The 16,390-nt window shown below is 22.0% G+C and overlaps 4 protein-coding genes across 4 annotated transcripts; 2 read left to right on the top strand and 2 right to left on the bottom strand.

The window, feature by feature from the left end:
• Positions 1-235: 235 nt before the first annotated feature.
• PY17X_0703900 (translation initiation factor IF-2, putative) lies at positions 236-3,562 on the bottom strand (the record flags this gene model as incomplete). Its single annotated transcript, XM_721699.2, has 1 exon — positions 236-3,562. The coding sequence occupies one exon, from the start codon at positions 3,560-3,562 to the stop codon at positions 236-238; it is 3,327 nt and encodes a 1,108-aa protein (XP_726792.2).
• A 1,169-nt stretch (positions 3,563-4,731) lies between these two features.
• On the top strand, positions 4,732-8,154 carry PY17X_0704000 (ATP-dependent RNA helicase; the record flags this gene model as incomplete). Its single annotated transcript, XM_718663.1, has 1 exon — positions 4,732-8,154. One exon carries the CDS (start codon positions 4,732-4,734, stop codon positions 8,152-8,154), a length of 3,423 nt encoding a protein of 1,140 aa, XP_723756.1.
• A 527-nt stretch (positions 8,155-8,681) lies between these two features.
• PY17X_0704100 (conserved Plasmodium protein, unknown function) lies at positions 8,682-11,317 on the bottom strand (the record flags this gene model as incomplete). The annotated part of the gene is made up of 3 exons (XM_022955473.1): positions 8,682-10,970; positions 11,158-11,196; positions 11,309-11,317. 3 exons carry the CDS (start codon positions 11,315-11,317, stop codon positions 8,682-8,684), a joined length of 2,337 nt encoding a protein of 778 aa, XP_022811749.1.
• A 3,071-nt stretch (positions 11,318-14,388) lies between these two features.
• On the top strand, positions 14,389-15,978 carry PY17X_0704200 (receptor for activated c kinase, putative; the record flags this gene model as incomplete). Its single annotated transcript, XM_022955474.1, has 2 exons — positions 14,389-14,515; positions 15,137-15,978. 2 exons carry the CDS (start codon positions 14,389-14,391, stop codon positions 15,976-15,978), a joined length of 969 nt encoding a protein of 322 aa, XP_022811750.1.
• Positions 15,979-16,390: the final 412 nt, after the last annotated feature.

Consider the following 16,390-nt stretch of genomic DNA (forward strand, 5'->3'; position numbering starts at 1 on the left):
TAACAAAAAAAAATAAATACATGTACTATAAATAGCAAACTGGCTCCTAGTGTATATACAAAACATTTCCATCATTAATAATCTATATAAATTAAAAACCATAGGCAAAATAAGCATGCAAATGGAAGTAAAAAAAGTGAAAAAACCGAAAAGAGTGAAAATGGTGAAGAATGGCACAAGAAATAATGCCTACAAAGCTGATAGTATCACTTCCTTTACCAATTTTATGTCAAATTTAATTAGACAAATTAAAAGATTTGATTTTGCCAAAAAGAGGGGGTCTTGTAATTTTTTTAAATGCAACTATCTCATCTCCAATTAAGAAATCTTCGGAAAAAGTGTTAAAAATTATTGAATTTGTATTACATGTTTTAGTTAGCTCATTTACATTTTGCTTATTTTTTTGCATTGATAAAATAGTCAGATTTTTTTGAATAACTTGTTTATTTCTAATAACATTATATGTGTGTGAAGAGTTACATACCCCATCTTTAATATCTACAGATAATACAACTCTTTTACCTTTTTTATTATTTTTTATAGAATAATATCCTGTTTTATTAATTGTCATTTTTGAAACGGGTTCATATAGATGTAACGAATCAAAATAAAAATTACAAATTTGTTCAATATCATTATATAATTCATATATTATATTATGTGATCTTATTACTACACCATTTAAATTATCTATATTTTTTTGTAAATTTTTATTTATATCAATATTAAATAAAAATATAAAACACGGATTTGCATATTCACAGAATTTTAAATCATTCATATTAACAGATCCTATTCCTTTTGTAATAAATTTGAAAGGTTTCCAATTTTTAAAAATATTTTGATCTGTTATGTTTTCATTATTTAATATATTTTTATTAATATAATTTCGATCAATAAAATTATATATATTACAATATTTTTCATTTTTTTCTTTTTTATTATATTCATTAATTCCTTCTATGATTGCATTTAAACTTCCTTCATCACATGTTTTTATAATAATAGGAATTTGTGGAAGTATTAAGTTATTTGATTTATTTTTTTCATTTTCTTCAAAATAAGTTTCATTTAATAAATTATATTGTGCCATTTTTAATTTATATTTAGCAACTCTTTGTGCTATTTTCAAGTTTTTCATTTCTAGAATCATATCTCCATATTTTAAATTATCATTATTATCATTACCAAATGAAATAGAACAAACAATTTGAGCAACCTCCGAAGGATATGCTTCCTTAACTTCTTTATCATAACTATTATAAATTTTTTTTATTTTTGTATATACATTACCAACTAATATATAAGCCCCAACTCGTAATATACCAGATTTACATATAACTGTTAATATTTTTCCTTTTGTTTCATTTATTTTTTTTTCTAAAAGATATGCAGAACATAAATTACCATAATCACATATTAAATTTAATTTATCACTAATATTGAATATTGTATTTTTTAACAAATCAATGTTTATATTTTTTTTAGCAGATATAGGAATTATAGGTATTTGCCCATTTTCTTTTTCTGTTATAATGTTATATTGAATTAAAGATTTTGAAACATTTTCAATTTTTAACATTTTATCATTTTCACTATTACATTTATCTATTTTATTAACTGCTATAATTAAAGGGATATTATATTTTTTTGATAATTCTAAACATTCAATAGTTTCATTCATAATTCCATCATCTGCAGATATTACCAAAATGATTAAATCAGTACATTGTACACATCTTTTTCTAATTGTTTTAAATACATTATGACCAGGTGTATCTAAAAATGTAATTTTTTTATTATTTTTTTTATCAATAATTTCGAATGCTCCTAATTTTTGTGTAATACCACCAACTTCATTTTTTGCAATATTTGAATTTCTTAAACAATCTAATAATGTTGTTTTTCCATGATCTACATGCCCTAATATAGTAACTATTGGATTTCTTTTTTTTAAATGAATAGAACTGAATTTTAGTTTATTCAATACATTAAGTTCTTCACATATTAATTCTGCTACTTCTTTTTCTAATTTTGTATATTTATTAATATAATCATTATCTAATATATATTTACATACATTTATTATTTTATCTTCTTCTATATTTATATGTTCACTAAGACTATATATTGTTATGTTATTACTATCAAGATATTTATATTGGTTTTGTTTGGCCTCATTTATCCCCTTTTTATAATAATAATAATTATTATTATTATCACTATCCTTAGCTTTTATTTCGCCATTCTTAACTTTTATTTCGCCATTCTTATCTTTTATTTCGCCATCCTTGTCTTTTATTTCGCCATCCTTGTCTTTCGTTTCACTATCCTTACCTTTATTTGTTTCCTTTTCATTTTGTTTATTATGATATATTGTTTTTTCAAACTTGTCAATTGCCAAATCAGAAAAATTATTTTTTATTTTTTTATTTTTTTTATTTTCTTTTAATTTTTCTAATATAGATAACAACGAATCTGAACCACCAACACTACACTCCGAAGAAGCATTCAAATTATTATATAATAATATTTTATTCAAATTTTCAGAATTGTGTAAATTTTTATTTTTTTTTTCTGCATACGGTTTCTCAACCTCATTATTATTTTTATCGTTTAAATTGTAACAATTATTTTTTTTATTATCAACATGCTCATTATTTTTTTTATTATCAGCATGCTCATTATTTTTTTTATTATCAACATGCTCATTATTTATTTTATCATAACTATTGTCTATAGTGTATTCCAAATTAACCATATCAGATTTATTGAAAGTTGCTGTAGATATATTATATGATAAGTCTTTTACATCATTTAAATTTTCATTTCTAACAATATCTTTATCTGTTCTGTTTATATTATCTTCTTCAGTTTTATAATAACATTCATTATTCATTATTGAGTAAATTGTATGATCTTGTTCCGCGTCACAATTTTGTTCATAATTTTTTTCATAATTTTGTTCATAATTTTTTTCGCCAATTTTTTCACCATTCTTTTCGCCAATTTTTTCACTTTTTTTTAAAACTTCATTCATATATTTCTCCTTTAAATGTGTATCATAATAATTTGCAGGGTTGTTGAAAAAAAAAGATATTTTCTTAATTTTATCGTCTTTTATTTGTTTCATTATATTTATAATATATTCTTTTTTATTATTTTCGGAATTGCCCCTTAAATTTGACATATCCTTACTATAAAATAGTTCAACATTATTCCCATTATTGACATTATTCCAATTATTGTTATATTTTAACAAATTTTTTATATCTAAATTTTTATACTTTTCTTTATATGGATTAAATATAAACGAATTGGGGTTTATCTTTTTATTTGCTCGTACATAATTGAATGTTATTTGTTTTCTATTATCTAATTCTTTTAATTTGTTATCATATTTTTTAGAATCTTTTAAAATTAATTTTAATTTTTCACGAGCTTTTTTTAAAACCTCTTTGTTAAATTCGTTGTCATTTGTAATTTTTTTTCCTTTTTTTATGATATGTTCATATATCCATAAATTTGGATCCTCAATTTTTTTTATGTGTCCTTTATTCATCTTACTTGCATTTTTATTCCACAAACTTATGCTAACCCACTGCTACATTACCATGTATGCATCTATGCATGTATCTATTCACGTATCTATTCATATACGTATCTATGCATATACGTATTTATGCATGTGTATATAATTGGTCAAGTTGGTTAGTATTCGTTTGGCATTTATTCGTTATATTTAAACCATGACCACTATATTGGTACTTAATTATTTTACGATAAAAATAAAAAACAATATTTTACACTAAGTGTATAAATATATGCCATTATTATTATCTAACCCAATTAAACCCTCAAATTTAAGAAAAAAATAAAATAAAGATTCTAAAAATATATAATTAATATAAAAATTATAATTTTTAAGAAATAATTTAGTTAAATTTCCATATTATATGGGTAGATCTTGTTCATATAAAAACACTTACCCTGCAATTGTGTATATTTTATGGATTACATATTACCATATATATACATACATATACATAAATATATTTTTATGTATAAAATGATAATGCTAAACAAATGCTATTTAACAATAATAAAAGCGGGAATTCATTTGCCTTTTCACATTTTTTTTTATTTATTTTTTTACTATATATGCATATAACCAATCTTGTGAAAAAAAAAAAAAAAAAAAAAAAAAAAAAAAAATATATATATAACATTGCATATATAGAATATTTATCAAAGACCATAAAATTTTTTTCGTTTACATTTTCGTAGTAAAATACAGTTGGAATTAAAAAAAATACAACATTATATATATTTATTTTGCATTATATATATATTTATTTATTTTTTTAATTATATTTGTTATAGTATGTTTATTATTTATTTATTTATTTATTTATTTTCTTTATTTTTAATTTTTTATCTTTTATTTCTGATAAGCATGCAAAAAAGATATATGATCATATAGGTTGATAAATTTCAAGTTAATTATTATATATTCAAAATAAATGACAGATTTTATGAGACAAAAATATAAAAAATTTCAGAAAAAAAGTTATATAAATGCATGAAATTTAAACATATCAAATTATTGCAAAGAATTTTGTAAAATAACCAACTCCCAACAATTTCAGATAAGCTACAACGATTTCAGATAAGCTACAACAATTTCAGATAAACCTATGGTGGGGCTAAACAATACAACCTTTTGGAAACATGAAACTTAAAAAAAAAACCCCAAAAAATACCAAACATGCCAAACATGCCAAACATACTAAAAAAAACTATGGAAATGCCAAACATACCAAAAAGAACTATGAAAAAGGAAGTATCAGTAAACGTAGCTACAAAACTGGAAGCAAAGCAAATAACAAACTTGATAAAAAACGTATAAACAAATTAAATAAAAATTCTGAACCAAATTCAAAAAAAAAATATTCTTGGCTATTTGATAAAACTGCAAAAAAAAACGAAAAAAAAAGCGGAAAAAAAAACGGAAAAAAAAGTGACAGTGATGAAGATGTAGAAAAAAGTGACAGTGGCAGTGGCAGTGGCAGTGATAGTGGTGGTGGGGAACCAAAAAAAGAAACAAAAAAAAAATTCGTTTTATATAAAAATCGAAAAAAAAAGGGAAAAGTTGTTTTAAGTTGTTTTCAAAATCTAGGGCTAAGCAAACAAATGTGTAAAAGTATAAGCGCTAATTTAAAATATAATAGACCAACAAATATTCAAAAATTATGCATTCCTAAAATTTTAAATAAAAAAGATGTTATTTGCGTTAGTGAAACAGGATCTGGAAAATCATTAGTTTATTTAAGCACATTAATAGATATATTAAAAGATCATAATAAATTTTTTGGAATTAGGGGTTTAGTAATATTACCAACAAAAGAGCTAGTTATTCAAATATATAAATTAGCAAAAAAAATATGCACAAATTATTTTAATTTAAAAATAAATATAATAATAGGAGGAATAAGCTTATGCAAACAATTTGAAATTCTAAAAGAAAATATAGATATTCTTATATGTACGCCTGGAAGATTTTCATATATACTTGATGAAACAAAACTAAATTTGGAAAAAGTTGAAATAATTGTTATTGATGAAGCAGATAGATTATTAGAATTAAATTATTATAATGATATGAATAATATATATAAATGTATAGGAAATAAAAATTTGAATAAACAAACAATATTAGTTAGTGCAACTTTACCAACAAATGTTGAAAATTATTTTAAATTAAAACTAAATAATCCTGAAATTGTTTTTATTAATTCAGATCATAATATAAGTTCACAAGTTAATTTACATTTTTTATTTTGTAGATCATATGAAAAATATGCTATACTTATTAAATTAATTTTATTATTTAAAAAACAAAAATTAGGAAAAACTATTATTTTTTTTTGCACAAAATATCATATCTTATTTTTTAGTAAAATTCTTAATTTTCTAAAAATTAAACATTCAATCTTATATGGAAATTCAGATACATCCTTTAGGTTTAACCAAATTAATAATTTTACAAAAAATGAAGATATACAATTTCTTTTAGTTACAGATTTGGCATCTAGAGGTATTAATATTACATCTGTTCAAAATGTTATTAATTATAATCTTCCATTTTCTCCAAAAATATTTTTACATAGAATCGGTAGAGCATGTAGAGTTGATAACCAATCAGGCTATGGGGTTTCTATCGTTACATATCAAGACATTTTATATGCATATGAAATATGTTTTTTTATTGGAAAAAAATTAAAGTTTATAAAAAAAGACGCATCTAATTCGTTTCCACGCCTGGGGGCGGAGCCGGATCAAAATTTGGAGAAAAATTTGGAGAAAAATTTGGACAAAAATTTGGACCAAAATTTGGAGAAAGATATGGAGAAAAAATTGGACCAAAAGTTGGACGCCGATACAAACACATTAAAGGCAGAAATGGAGGCGACTAAAAACGGAAAAAAAAATAGTGTATACTTAGGAGCAATACATAATATAAGCGACCATTTAGAACTTATAGATCATGTTAAAAAAATAGATAGCGAATTAATAACACTAAACAAAAGTATAGAAATGTCATATAAATTATATTATTCTATGCGTCCAAAAGTATCAAAATATTCAAGTACCAAATTTATAAAAAAAATTAAAAAAATTGGAGGTATATACAAGTTATGTTTGCTTACCCACCCAAACCCCATTTATGATGCATCGGAAAAGGAGGAAGCAAACGAGGAAGAAGCGGAAAAGGGTGAAGCGGAAAAGGGTGAAGCGGAAAAGGGCGAAGCGAAGAAGGGCGAGACAAAAAATAAGAATGACCAAGTTATGAACGAAATAGATAACGTTTTTGAAAATTTAACAAACTATTTAAAAAATAATGCAAATTCTCAAAAAAGTGAACAAAATATAAGCGATTCGGGCAATTCGGATCGTATTAACACAAGCCCTGAAAATCAATTAACCAATGAATCTAACTTAGAAGCATACGTAGACGCAAATATGAACCAACAAACTTCTCAAGACTTTCCACAAAATTATGTAGAATCTTTTTTACATGAATTTCAATACAAAAGTAATACCAAATTAAAAAATATATCAGAAGAAATTAAAGAAAAACTTAATAGATTAAAAGAAAAAATAAAAAAAAATAAAAACATAAAAAATAATTACATGTCAAACGATATTAATGGTCTATTAGAAACAATAACACTTGGACTTAATAATGAAGAAATTCAAAAGTGGGAAAATGAAGAATTAGAATATAATAACAATTTTGATAAAACAAATATGTTAGATGAAAAAAAAAAAAAAAAATTAAGCAAAAGAGCTCAAAAAAAATTAGAAAAAAAAAATACAAACCAACTTGATGATATACAAAAAAAAAAAGACATATCTTTAGATGAAATATTAAAAAAAATAAATGATAAAAAAATGAAAAGAGATTCTAATAATAAACTATTAGAATTAAATGCCCCTGGTTTTGATTTACCTCCAGATGAAGAAGAAGAACTAAATAAACAACGTTTTGTTAAAAAACAAATTTGGGATAAAAGAAAAAATAAATTTGTATTAACAGAAATTGATCAATTCCAAGATAAAAAAATAAATAAAAAAATAGATCCCAAATCAACATCTGATAAAAATACAACTAGTATATATCAAAAATGGGTAAAGCGAACAAAAAATAGAATCAAAAATGTTGGAGAATTAGAAGATAATTATGATAATAAAAAACGAAATAAAATTAAAGAAATATATATAGAAAATCAAAAAAATTATGAAGAAGATGTGAAACAAACAAATCTTAAAGTACTAAAGGAAACACATCCTGAAATAACTGAAGCATTATCTAAAAATATAAAATTAACAAAAAAACAACAAAGAATATATAAAAAATATATTACTGGAAAATATAATAATCAAGATACCAATGAATTAAAAACTTTAAATCAAATTCAACACGATAAAAAAATACAATTAAAAAAAAGACTCAAAACAGATCGAAATTTTAGGGCAAAATATTCTCAAATGATGAAAAAAAAACATCAACGCAAACTCGAGGAAATGAAAAATTTGAAAAGTGCCCGATCGAGATCTTTGGCCATTGTTAGAAAGAAGATCAAGAAATAAAAAAAATCAAGAAATAAAAAAAAATCAAGAGGAACTAACAAAATATTGCCTTATCCTTTTCCTAAATTATTCTTACAATTTTTTTGCAATTTTCTAACAATTTTTTTGCAATTTTCTAACAATTTTTTGCAATTTTTTGCAATTTTCTTTCAATTTTCTAACAATTTTTGCAAACATTTTCAAGTAAACTCTATTTTTGTCCCCATTTGTTTATACATTTTTCTGTCTACCATATTTTTTCATAAATAGTTTGTTAAAACTGAATAAGATATTTGATAAAAAAAAAAATTTATTTATAAAGTTAAAAATGTGTACAAAAAAGGAAAAGCTAACATGTGCTACTAATATTTGCACATCCCAAGCATACATTTACAAATAAAAAAATTACAAAAAAAAAAATAAACTAAATTAAACTGAATCAAATTAAATAAAAAGAGGTGAAAATGAAATAATTGTATATGTAATAATATGTAAACAAATAAAAGGATTTCAAATTGATATTTAACAAGATTATATTTCTCAAAATTCTATTTTTTGTTTTTTTTTAAATAATTTTGTAAATTACTAATTCTTTTTTCAATGTCATTAAATGACGTATTTAATATAGTTGGTCCTTTCAAATAACTAATATTAATTTTGTCCCGATTTTTAGTTCCAATATTTTTTTTTTTATCATCACTGCTTTTGCTATAATTGTCTTTATCACTTCCACCACTCGTACTATCAAAAGGTATATCACAATAAACATTCGGTTTTGATATTAACATATTATTTCGTTTTTTTAATTTTTCTAATTCCTCTTTAAAATTTTCTTTAAGATCAGATTGTATAACTTTTTTTAAATTTAATAAATATGTATTATTTTTATTATTATCATCTTCTATTGATTTTGTTTCCTTTTTTGTTATATCATTAAAGCATGTCTCTGATTTTTCACTAGCTTTTCGTCCTTTCCATTTTAAAGTTGTTCCCCAATTGTTATTCGCTTTTTCTTCATTTTGTTCAGCCTTTTTTTCTTCATTTTTTCCCGCCTTTTTTTCTTCATTTTTTCCCGCCTTTTTTTCCGCCTTTTTTTCTTCATTTTTTCCCGCCTTTTTTCCCGCCTTTTTTTCAGCCTTTTTTTCCGATTTTTTTTTCTTTTTTTTTTTCTTTTTCTCATTTTGAAAGTATTTTTTTATTTTATTAATAGAACTCGAACTATCACAGTCTTCTTCTAATTTTATATTGTCACTGTCATACTTTTTTACCAAATTATTATAGGTCCCTCTTTTAATGCCCATATAATCATTTTCCACTAATTGATTACCATTTTCAATACAAGGATAGTAGATTACATTTTTTCTGGCCTCATTTTTTCTGACCTCATTTTTTCTGACCTCATTTTTTTTATCTAGCTTATCCAGATTCTCATTTTCCAAAATCTGATCTTCATTCGGAATATATTTTCCAAATTTTGTTTCAACATTTTTTATGTTTCTTCGAATTATATCACTTTTTTTATTACTATATTTATTACTACTAGCTTTCCCACTATTTTGATAAGCATATGGAGAAGTATATTTTTTGCTCAAAATTTTTTTATGATAAGCATCATTATATGTATCAAATGTATTTTTATTAATTTTAATAGTATTCGTTTTTTCAATATTTTTATATTTTTTCATAATTAAATTACTATGAATACTACTACAACTTCTATGTTTATTTTCATATGTTAATGCATTTAAAAAATTATTTTTTGATTGTGTTTTTTCATTTTTTTGATATAAAATATTTTCTTTTGATTTGTTATATTTATTTATATCCTTTTCTATTATACTATTAATATGACTAGACATACGACTCATATTTTTATTGTTTGAAATAAGATGTCTTTTTAATTCAAATTTAGATGTTGAAGAATAGCTTCTATTTGAAACAAAAATTTCTTTTTTTTCTCCTTTTTCACTACCTATATTTTTAGGATTTTTATACAAATTCAAATTATATAAAGAATGTTCACGTCGGTTATTTCGATATTTATCCATATTATCATCATAATTTTTACTATTTATAATTTTATTATTATCAAAAACTTCACCACAAGAATATACCTTTTCAATAGGCTTTATAGTATGAATTATTTTTTTATTTCCATTTTGTTTTTCAATTTTTTTCCATTTATTTTTCAATCCAACTATCTCTTTACTAATTCCATTATATATTTCATAATCTTCATCTTTTTTATCTATTATTCTTTTACCCTTATGAATATCCTGATTAATGCTTCGAATCGAATCGCTTTTAAAAAAGCTTTTGTTTCCACATGATTGTCTTCGCATATTGGAATTGCCATTGCTACCACATCTATCATTTATACCACATTTATGGTTTCTATCGTTATTGTCGTATATGAGCGACGTGGCTGACCTGTTAAAACTATGTTGCCTATTTTTATTAATAAAATTATTGTCTGTAAATATTACATTTTCGGTAAATCCTATATCCATATTGTTATTGTAATTTTTTAATGAATAACCTCTTTTATCATGATTTAAAAAATAATTAAATTGATCTCTTTTTAAAACTTTATCATTTTCAATCACATTTTGTAATCTTATTATTTTTCGTCTTAAATATTTTATTTCTATAATATAATTTAATTCTTTATTTTTATAATTTTTTATTTCTTTTTTCAATTTACATATATATGCTTTTAATTGTTCTTTTTTCAAATATTTTATTTCATTATGATAAGTTTTCAAATCTTCACATTCTGAACTTACCTCACATGACATAACATCCAGACAATTTGGTTTTTCTCTTCCCCCATTTAGCTATAAAAAGAGTAACAATCCTAATTTCAAATGTATCCAAATTATATGCAAATTATATGCAAATTATATGCAAATTATATATGTACTAATTATATACAAATAAATATATCCATTCATATATCCATTCATATATGTACTAATTATGTATATACAAATAAATGTGTTCATGTTGAAAATATTTATTAACCTCATTCTTCATTTGTCTAAATAGCTCTTTGGCCGACTCCTTAAAAAAGCAAAAAAAAGCAAAAAAAAAGCAAAAAAAAAACAAAAAAAAAAAATTAAAAATTGTAAAAGTAGTAAAAATTGTAAAAATTACATTTCTTGTTCTTCATTACCTTGGCCATTTTTATTTATAAAACATAAAAAAAATGAAAAGATACCCTTTCGAGATTAAAACAAAATTTTATATAAACATATTTCATATGTATAATATTTCATGTTCAATATGTTAACCAATTTGTATAAAATTTTGTCTTTACCATTTTTTTTGTGTATTTTTAAAGGCATATTATAAAAAAATGATAAACAAATCAGAAAAAACAAAAAAAATTGTATCAAATCATATACAATGTGTAAATGGAAAAATATATACAAACAAAATGGTGGCATATGGGAAAATACTGAATGAATGGAAATATAAAAAAAAAAAAAAAAAAAAAATGTGCTATCAAAAATTGTAACTAAATATTACGGTACATATTAAATTCGATACATTTTTAATACTTAAAAAAATATATATATAATATATGTAATATATATACAATATATGTAATATATATATATATATATAATATGTAATATATCCGAATTATTCATCTTAATTTTATAGTTAAAATGTCTTATTTTAAATCTTTGACATATTAAGGAGAATATTATATTATTATCAAAATGGTAAAATAACGCATTTGCGCTTAAAGTTCACTTATTACACATTAAAAAATAAATAATAAAAATAATAAAAAGAATAAAAAATTAAAAGCGAATAAAAAAGAAATAAAAAAATTAAAAGCGAAACAAAAGATATATATATATTACTATATAACATATTACTATATAATACATTACTATATAATATACATTTCTTGAGTTTATTTTATTACTCCCTTTGTACTAAATAATAAGCCTTATATTTGAAAATGTATATTGCCAATTTTGGCTTATCGAAAAAGCTGCTAATTTCAATAAGTCATGATATATATGTTAAAATGAAAAAATTATGGAAAAGACACATTTTAATTAAAAATTAATTAAAAATAATTAAAAATGATTAAAAATAATTAAAAAACAATTAACAATTAAAACTATTATAAAACCTATCATATGAATATTTAAAGTTTATAAAAAAAAATTAAAAGGAATGCCTGTATATATTATATTTAAAGGAGAAATTATTTGTATTTCCTATATTTTTTTTAAACATGTTTTAATCTATCATATATTATAAGTTACTAATATTGCTACTATATATGTGTGTATATAAAATACCCAATTCTGCAATTTTTCAATACAAGTTTGAAAAAAAAAAAAAAAAAAAATGTGTAAATAATAAACTCAAGATATGTTATTTAAATTATTACACTTTTACGATAATTTTATTTTTTATTTAAAATTGTATATTATTTAAATAGCTACATACACCCAAATAAAAAAAAAACACATTGATATCATTTATACAGGAATCATATATTAGCAAATTGTATTTGTGTTTACTAATGTTAAACGAATTAACCATCATAACATTTTTATCCCTATATATAGAGTAATAATATATATTAATGCTAAAAAAATATTAAAGGGATACACTTTTATATCTTTCTACTAAATGGTAAAACTTGAAAATTGTTATAACGCTTATTATATTGGCCTTAAAAAATTGAATAAATATAAATATGCCATAAAAAATATTTTTTTAATTTTGTATATTGCAAGGCAGCTAATATTATTATTATATTATTATTATTGTTATATTTTTATTATTATATTATTATTATTATATTAACTAAAATTGTATATTTCAAAGAAGGCGGCAGTTGGAAAAAACGCTGAAAAAATTCTGAAAAAATAATGCATGTTTCACTTATATATAATAAGCTTATAAATTATTTTTGTAAAAGTATTTCCTTTTGTTAATATAACTATTAAATATATTATGAAAAAAACAGGTTTAATACACTTTTGGCGAATTTTATATACGTAGTAATTTACCTCGCCCCCTTATAAATTCAACTCCACCCCTTAAAGCTCTATAAGGAAATAATTAACTATGCATATAATATATTTGTATATTTTTTAGCGTTCCAATGAAAAAACATTATAAATAAAAATTTGGGGTATTTTTTTTCCATACACAATAATACGAAAAAAAATAAAACTATATATAATGAATGTGCCTTAGTAGGTTTGAATAGCCGTTTTTTTTTTGAGTTATTATATATAAAAATTAAATAATAAAATTTATAATATAATTAGCAAGCATATATATGATACCTCTGTACAAATTTATATAAGTGTATTAACCATATATATATATATATATATATATACATGATATAATTAATTATAATATAATAATTTATGTACATATATTACTTAAAATCGTATAACATGTATATAGAACTAAATAACCAAAAGCCTTTATAATTAATTTTTTTTTTTGTGGTGGAGGTATTTTATGTAGTGAATATAATAAAATGCATATTTATATGTATATATAATAATTTATTTGTTTTATAAGATTAAAAATACGAAACGCAAAAAATATACCTTTTATTTGGTATAAGAAAAAAAATATATTTTTTAATATTATTTTTGTTTTATTTTTAAAACAATTAATTATTATTATTACTACTATTTTCCCTCCGAGTTTTTATAAAATTCAAAAGGTATAGAAAAAAACAAAATATTTATGAAATAATACTGATTTATATATATATGTAAATATAATTATATGTTAGTAAATTTATAGGAAATATATAAATGATCTTGTGAGTTATACATGAGAATATGATTGATACAATTATACATTATTTATGTACATTTTTCAAATATAATAATAAAAGTTTGTATAACATTATTTTATATTAAATGTTCTTAAATTGTATAAAATATATTTTTCTTTTCCAATTATCTTATATGTATCACATCATACCCTTTTTTACTCTTTTATATTACATATATTTTTTATATATATATTAATTTTATGAACAAGTCAGAAATTTTATTAATTTTCCATTACTCCTATATGCAATAATATATATAGAAAAAATATTATCATATATATTTCACACTTTTTCCAGTTTATATAAATATACTTATATTTGACAACGTACACAATACATAACCAACATATATTTATATACAATTATCAAAATTAATTTTTATAGATAAATTATTATTAAGTATAATTTTTAAAAATATGGATAATATAAAAGAAGCACAAGTAATATTAAAGGGGGTATTAGAAGGAGGACATAGTGATTGGGTTACCTCTGTTTCAACACCCACAGACGCAAAATTAAAAACAGTTGTTAGCGCTTCAAGAGGTAATTTATATATATATAACAAAAATCATTTGTAATATATATTTTGCTTTTAACATATATGTACATGTAAATATATATAGAGAGAGAATAACATAAAAGTTTGCTTAGCAACCTATACTAGAAGAACTAGAAGATCTTCTTTATTATGTTTGTATTATTTATACAACTAAAAAAAATACCAAAAAGGGAAATATTCTTATTTATGTCCAACTTAAAATAATTGTATCTTTTCTACTTCTTTAAGCCGAATTCTTCAAAAAAAAAAAAAAAAAAAAAAAAAAACGAAGTTATATCTTTTTTTTTTTTTTTTTTTTTTTTTTATGCACATTTTCCCTTTCGTATTATAAAAATGCAATTAGATTGTTTATACATATATAAATAATTACTATTATTATTTAAAAGCTTTTATAAAATTTTCATTATATGATGACAACGCTAATCCCAGCTCACTCTGACATTTATAATAATGAAGAGAACAATAGCATATAATTTAATTCTGATTAATGAAAAAAAAAGTGTACATATATTATTATCGAGTGTGTTACCTCCAATAGCTTATTCATTCGTTGCCTTTCATTCGTTACCTTTCATTCGTTGCCTTTTCCTTTCTCCTTTATATAGACAAAAAATTAATCGTATGGAATATAAACCCAGATGACGAGTCAGGAGAAATTGGAACAGCCAAAAAATCTTTGACAGGACACTCACAAGCAATTAGTGATGTATCCATATCATCAGATGGTTTATTTGCTTTGTCTGGTTCATGGGATAATTCTATTCGTTTATGGGATTTATCATTAGGAGAAACAATTAGATCATTTATTGGGCACACATCTGATGTTTTTAGTGTATCATTTAGTCCAGATAATAGACAAATTGTATCAGCTAGCCGTGATAAAACAATTAAATTATGGAATACTTTAGCTCAATGTAAATATACAATAACAGAACAACAACACACTGATTGGATTACATGTGTTAGATTTTCTCCATCACCCAAACAAGCTATTATTGTATCATGTGGATGGGATAAATTAGTTAAAGTATGGAATTTAAAAAATTGTGATTTAAATAAAAACTTAGAAGCTCATACTGGTGTATTAAATACTGTTACTATATCTCCAGATGGTTCATTATGTGCATCAGGAGGTAAAGATGGTGTAGCTAAATTATGGGATGTAAATGAAGGTAAACATTTATACTCATTAGAAACAGGTTGTACTATAAATTCTCTTTGTTTCTCACCTTGTGATTATTGGTTATGTGCAGCTACAGATAGATTTATAAGAATATGGAATTTAGAAAGCAAATTAATTATTGCTGAAATATATCCAGTTAAACAATATAAAGTTGGGTTACCATGGTGTACATCCATTACATGGTCAGCTAATGGTCAATTTTTATTCTGTGGATCCACTGATGGAAATGTATATGTTTATGAAATTAAAAAGCACGCCATTTAATAAATAATTATAAAAAAAAAAAAAAAAATATGTGTTATGAAAAATTCATGTTTTTTTTTTTTTTATTTCACTATTTATCCTTTTTCTTCATCTATATATTTTTTATATCATTTTTGAATATATGCATAATATGATAATAAACTTAGACTTTATCATTTTATATATAAGTCAATTTAAAAAATTATACTTTTAACAAAATTATAAATTATTTCATCATAAATTTTATCACCAACAACAGGAAGGGGATGGTTGTATAATGTATTGGCGAATGTCGTTTTGTGCTGAAAATGAAATACATATCAAAATGATAAATATAAAATATATTATGTATATTTGTAAAACTGGAAACATAATATATGAATTTTTTTAAACAAAAAATTGGATATATATAAAATAAGTTTAGTAAAAAAAA

The sequence above is a fragment of the Plasmodium yoelii genome (assembly GCF_900002385.2).
Source record: "Plasmodium yoelii strain 17X genome assembly, chromosome: 7".
Taxonomy (NCBI): domain Eukaryota; phylum Apicomplexa; class Aconoidasida; order Haemosporida; family Plasmodiidae; genus Plasmodium; species Plasmodium yoelii.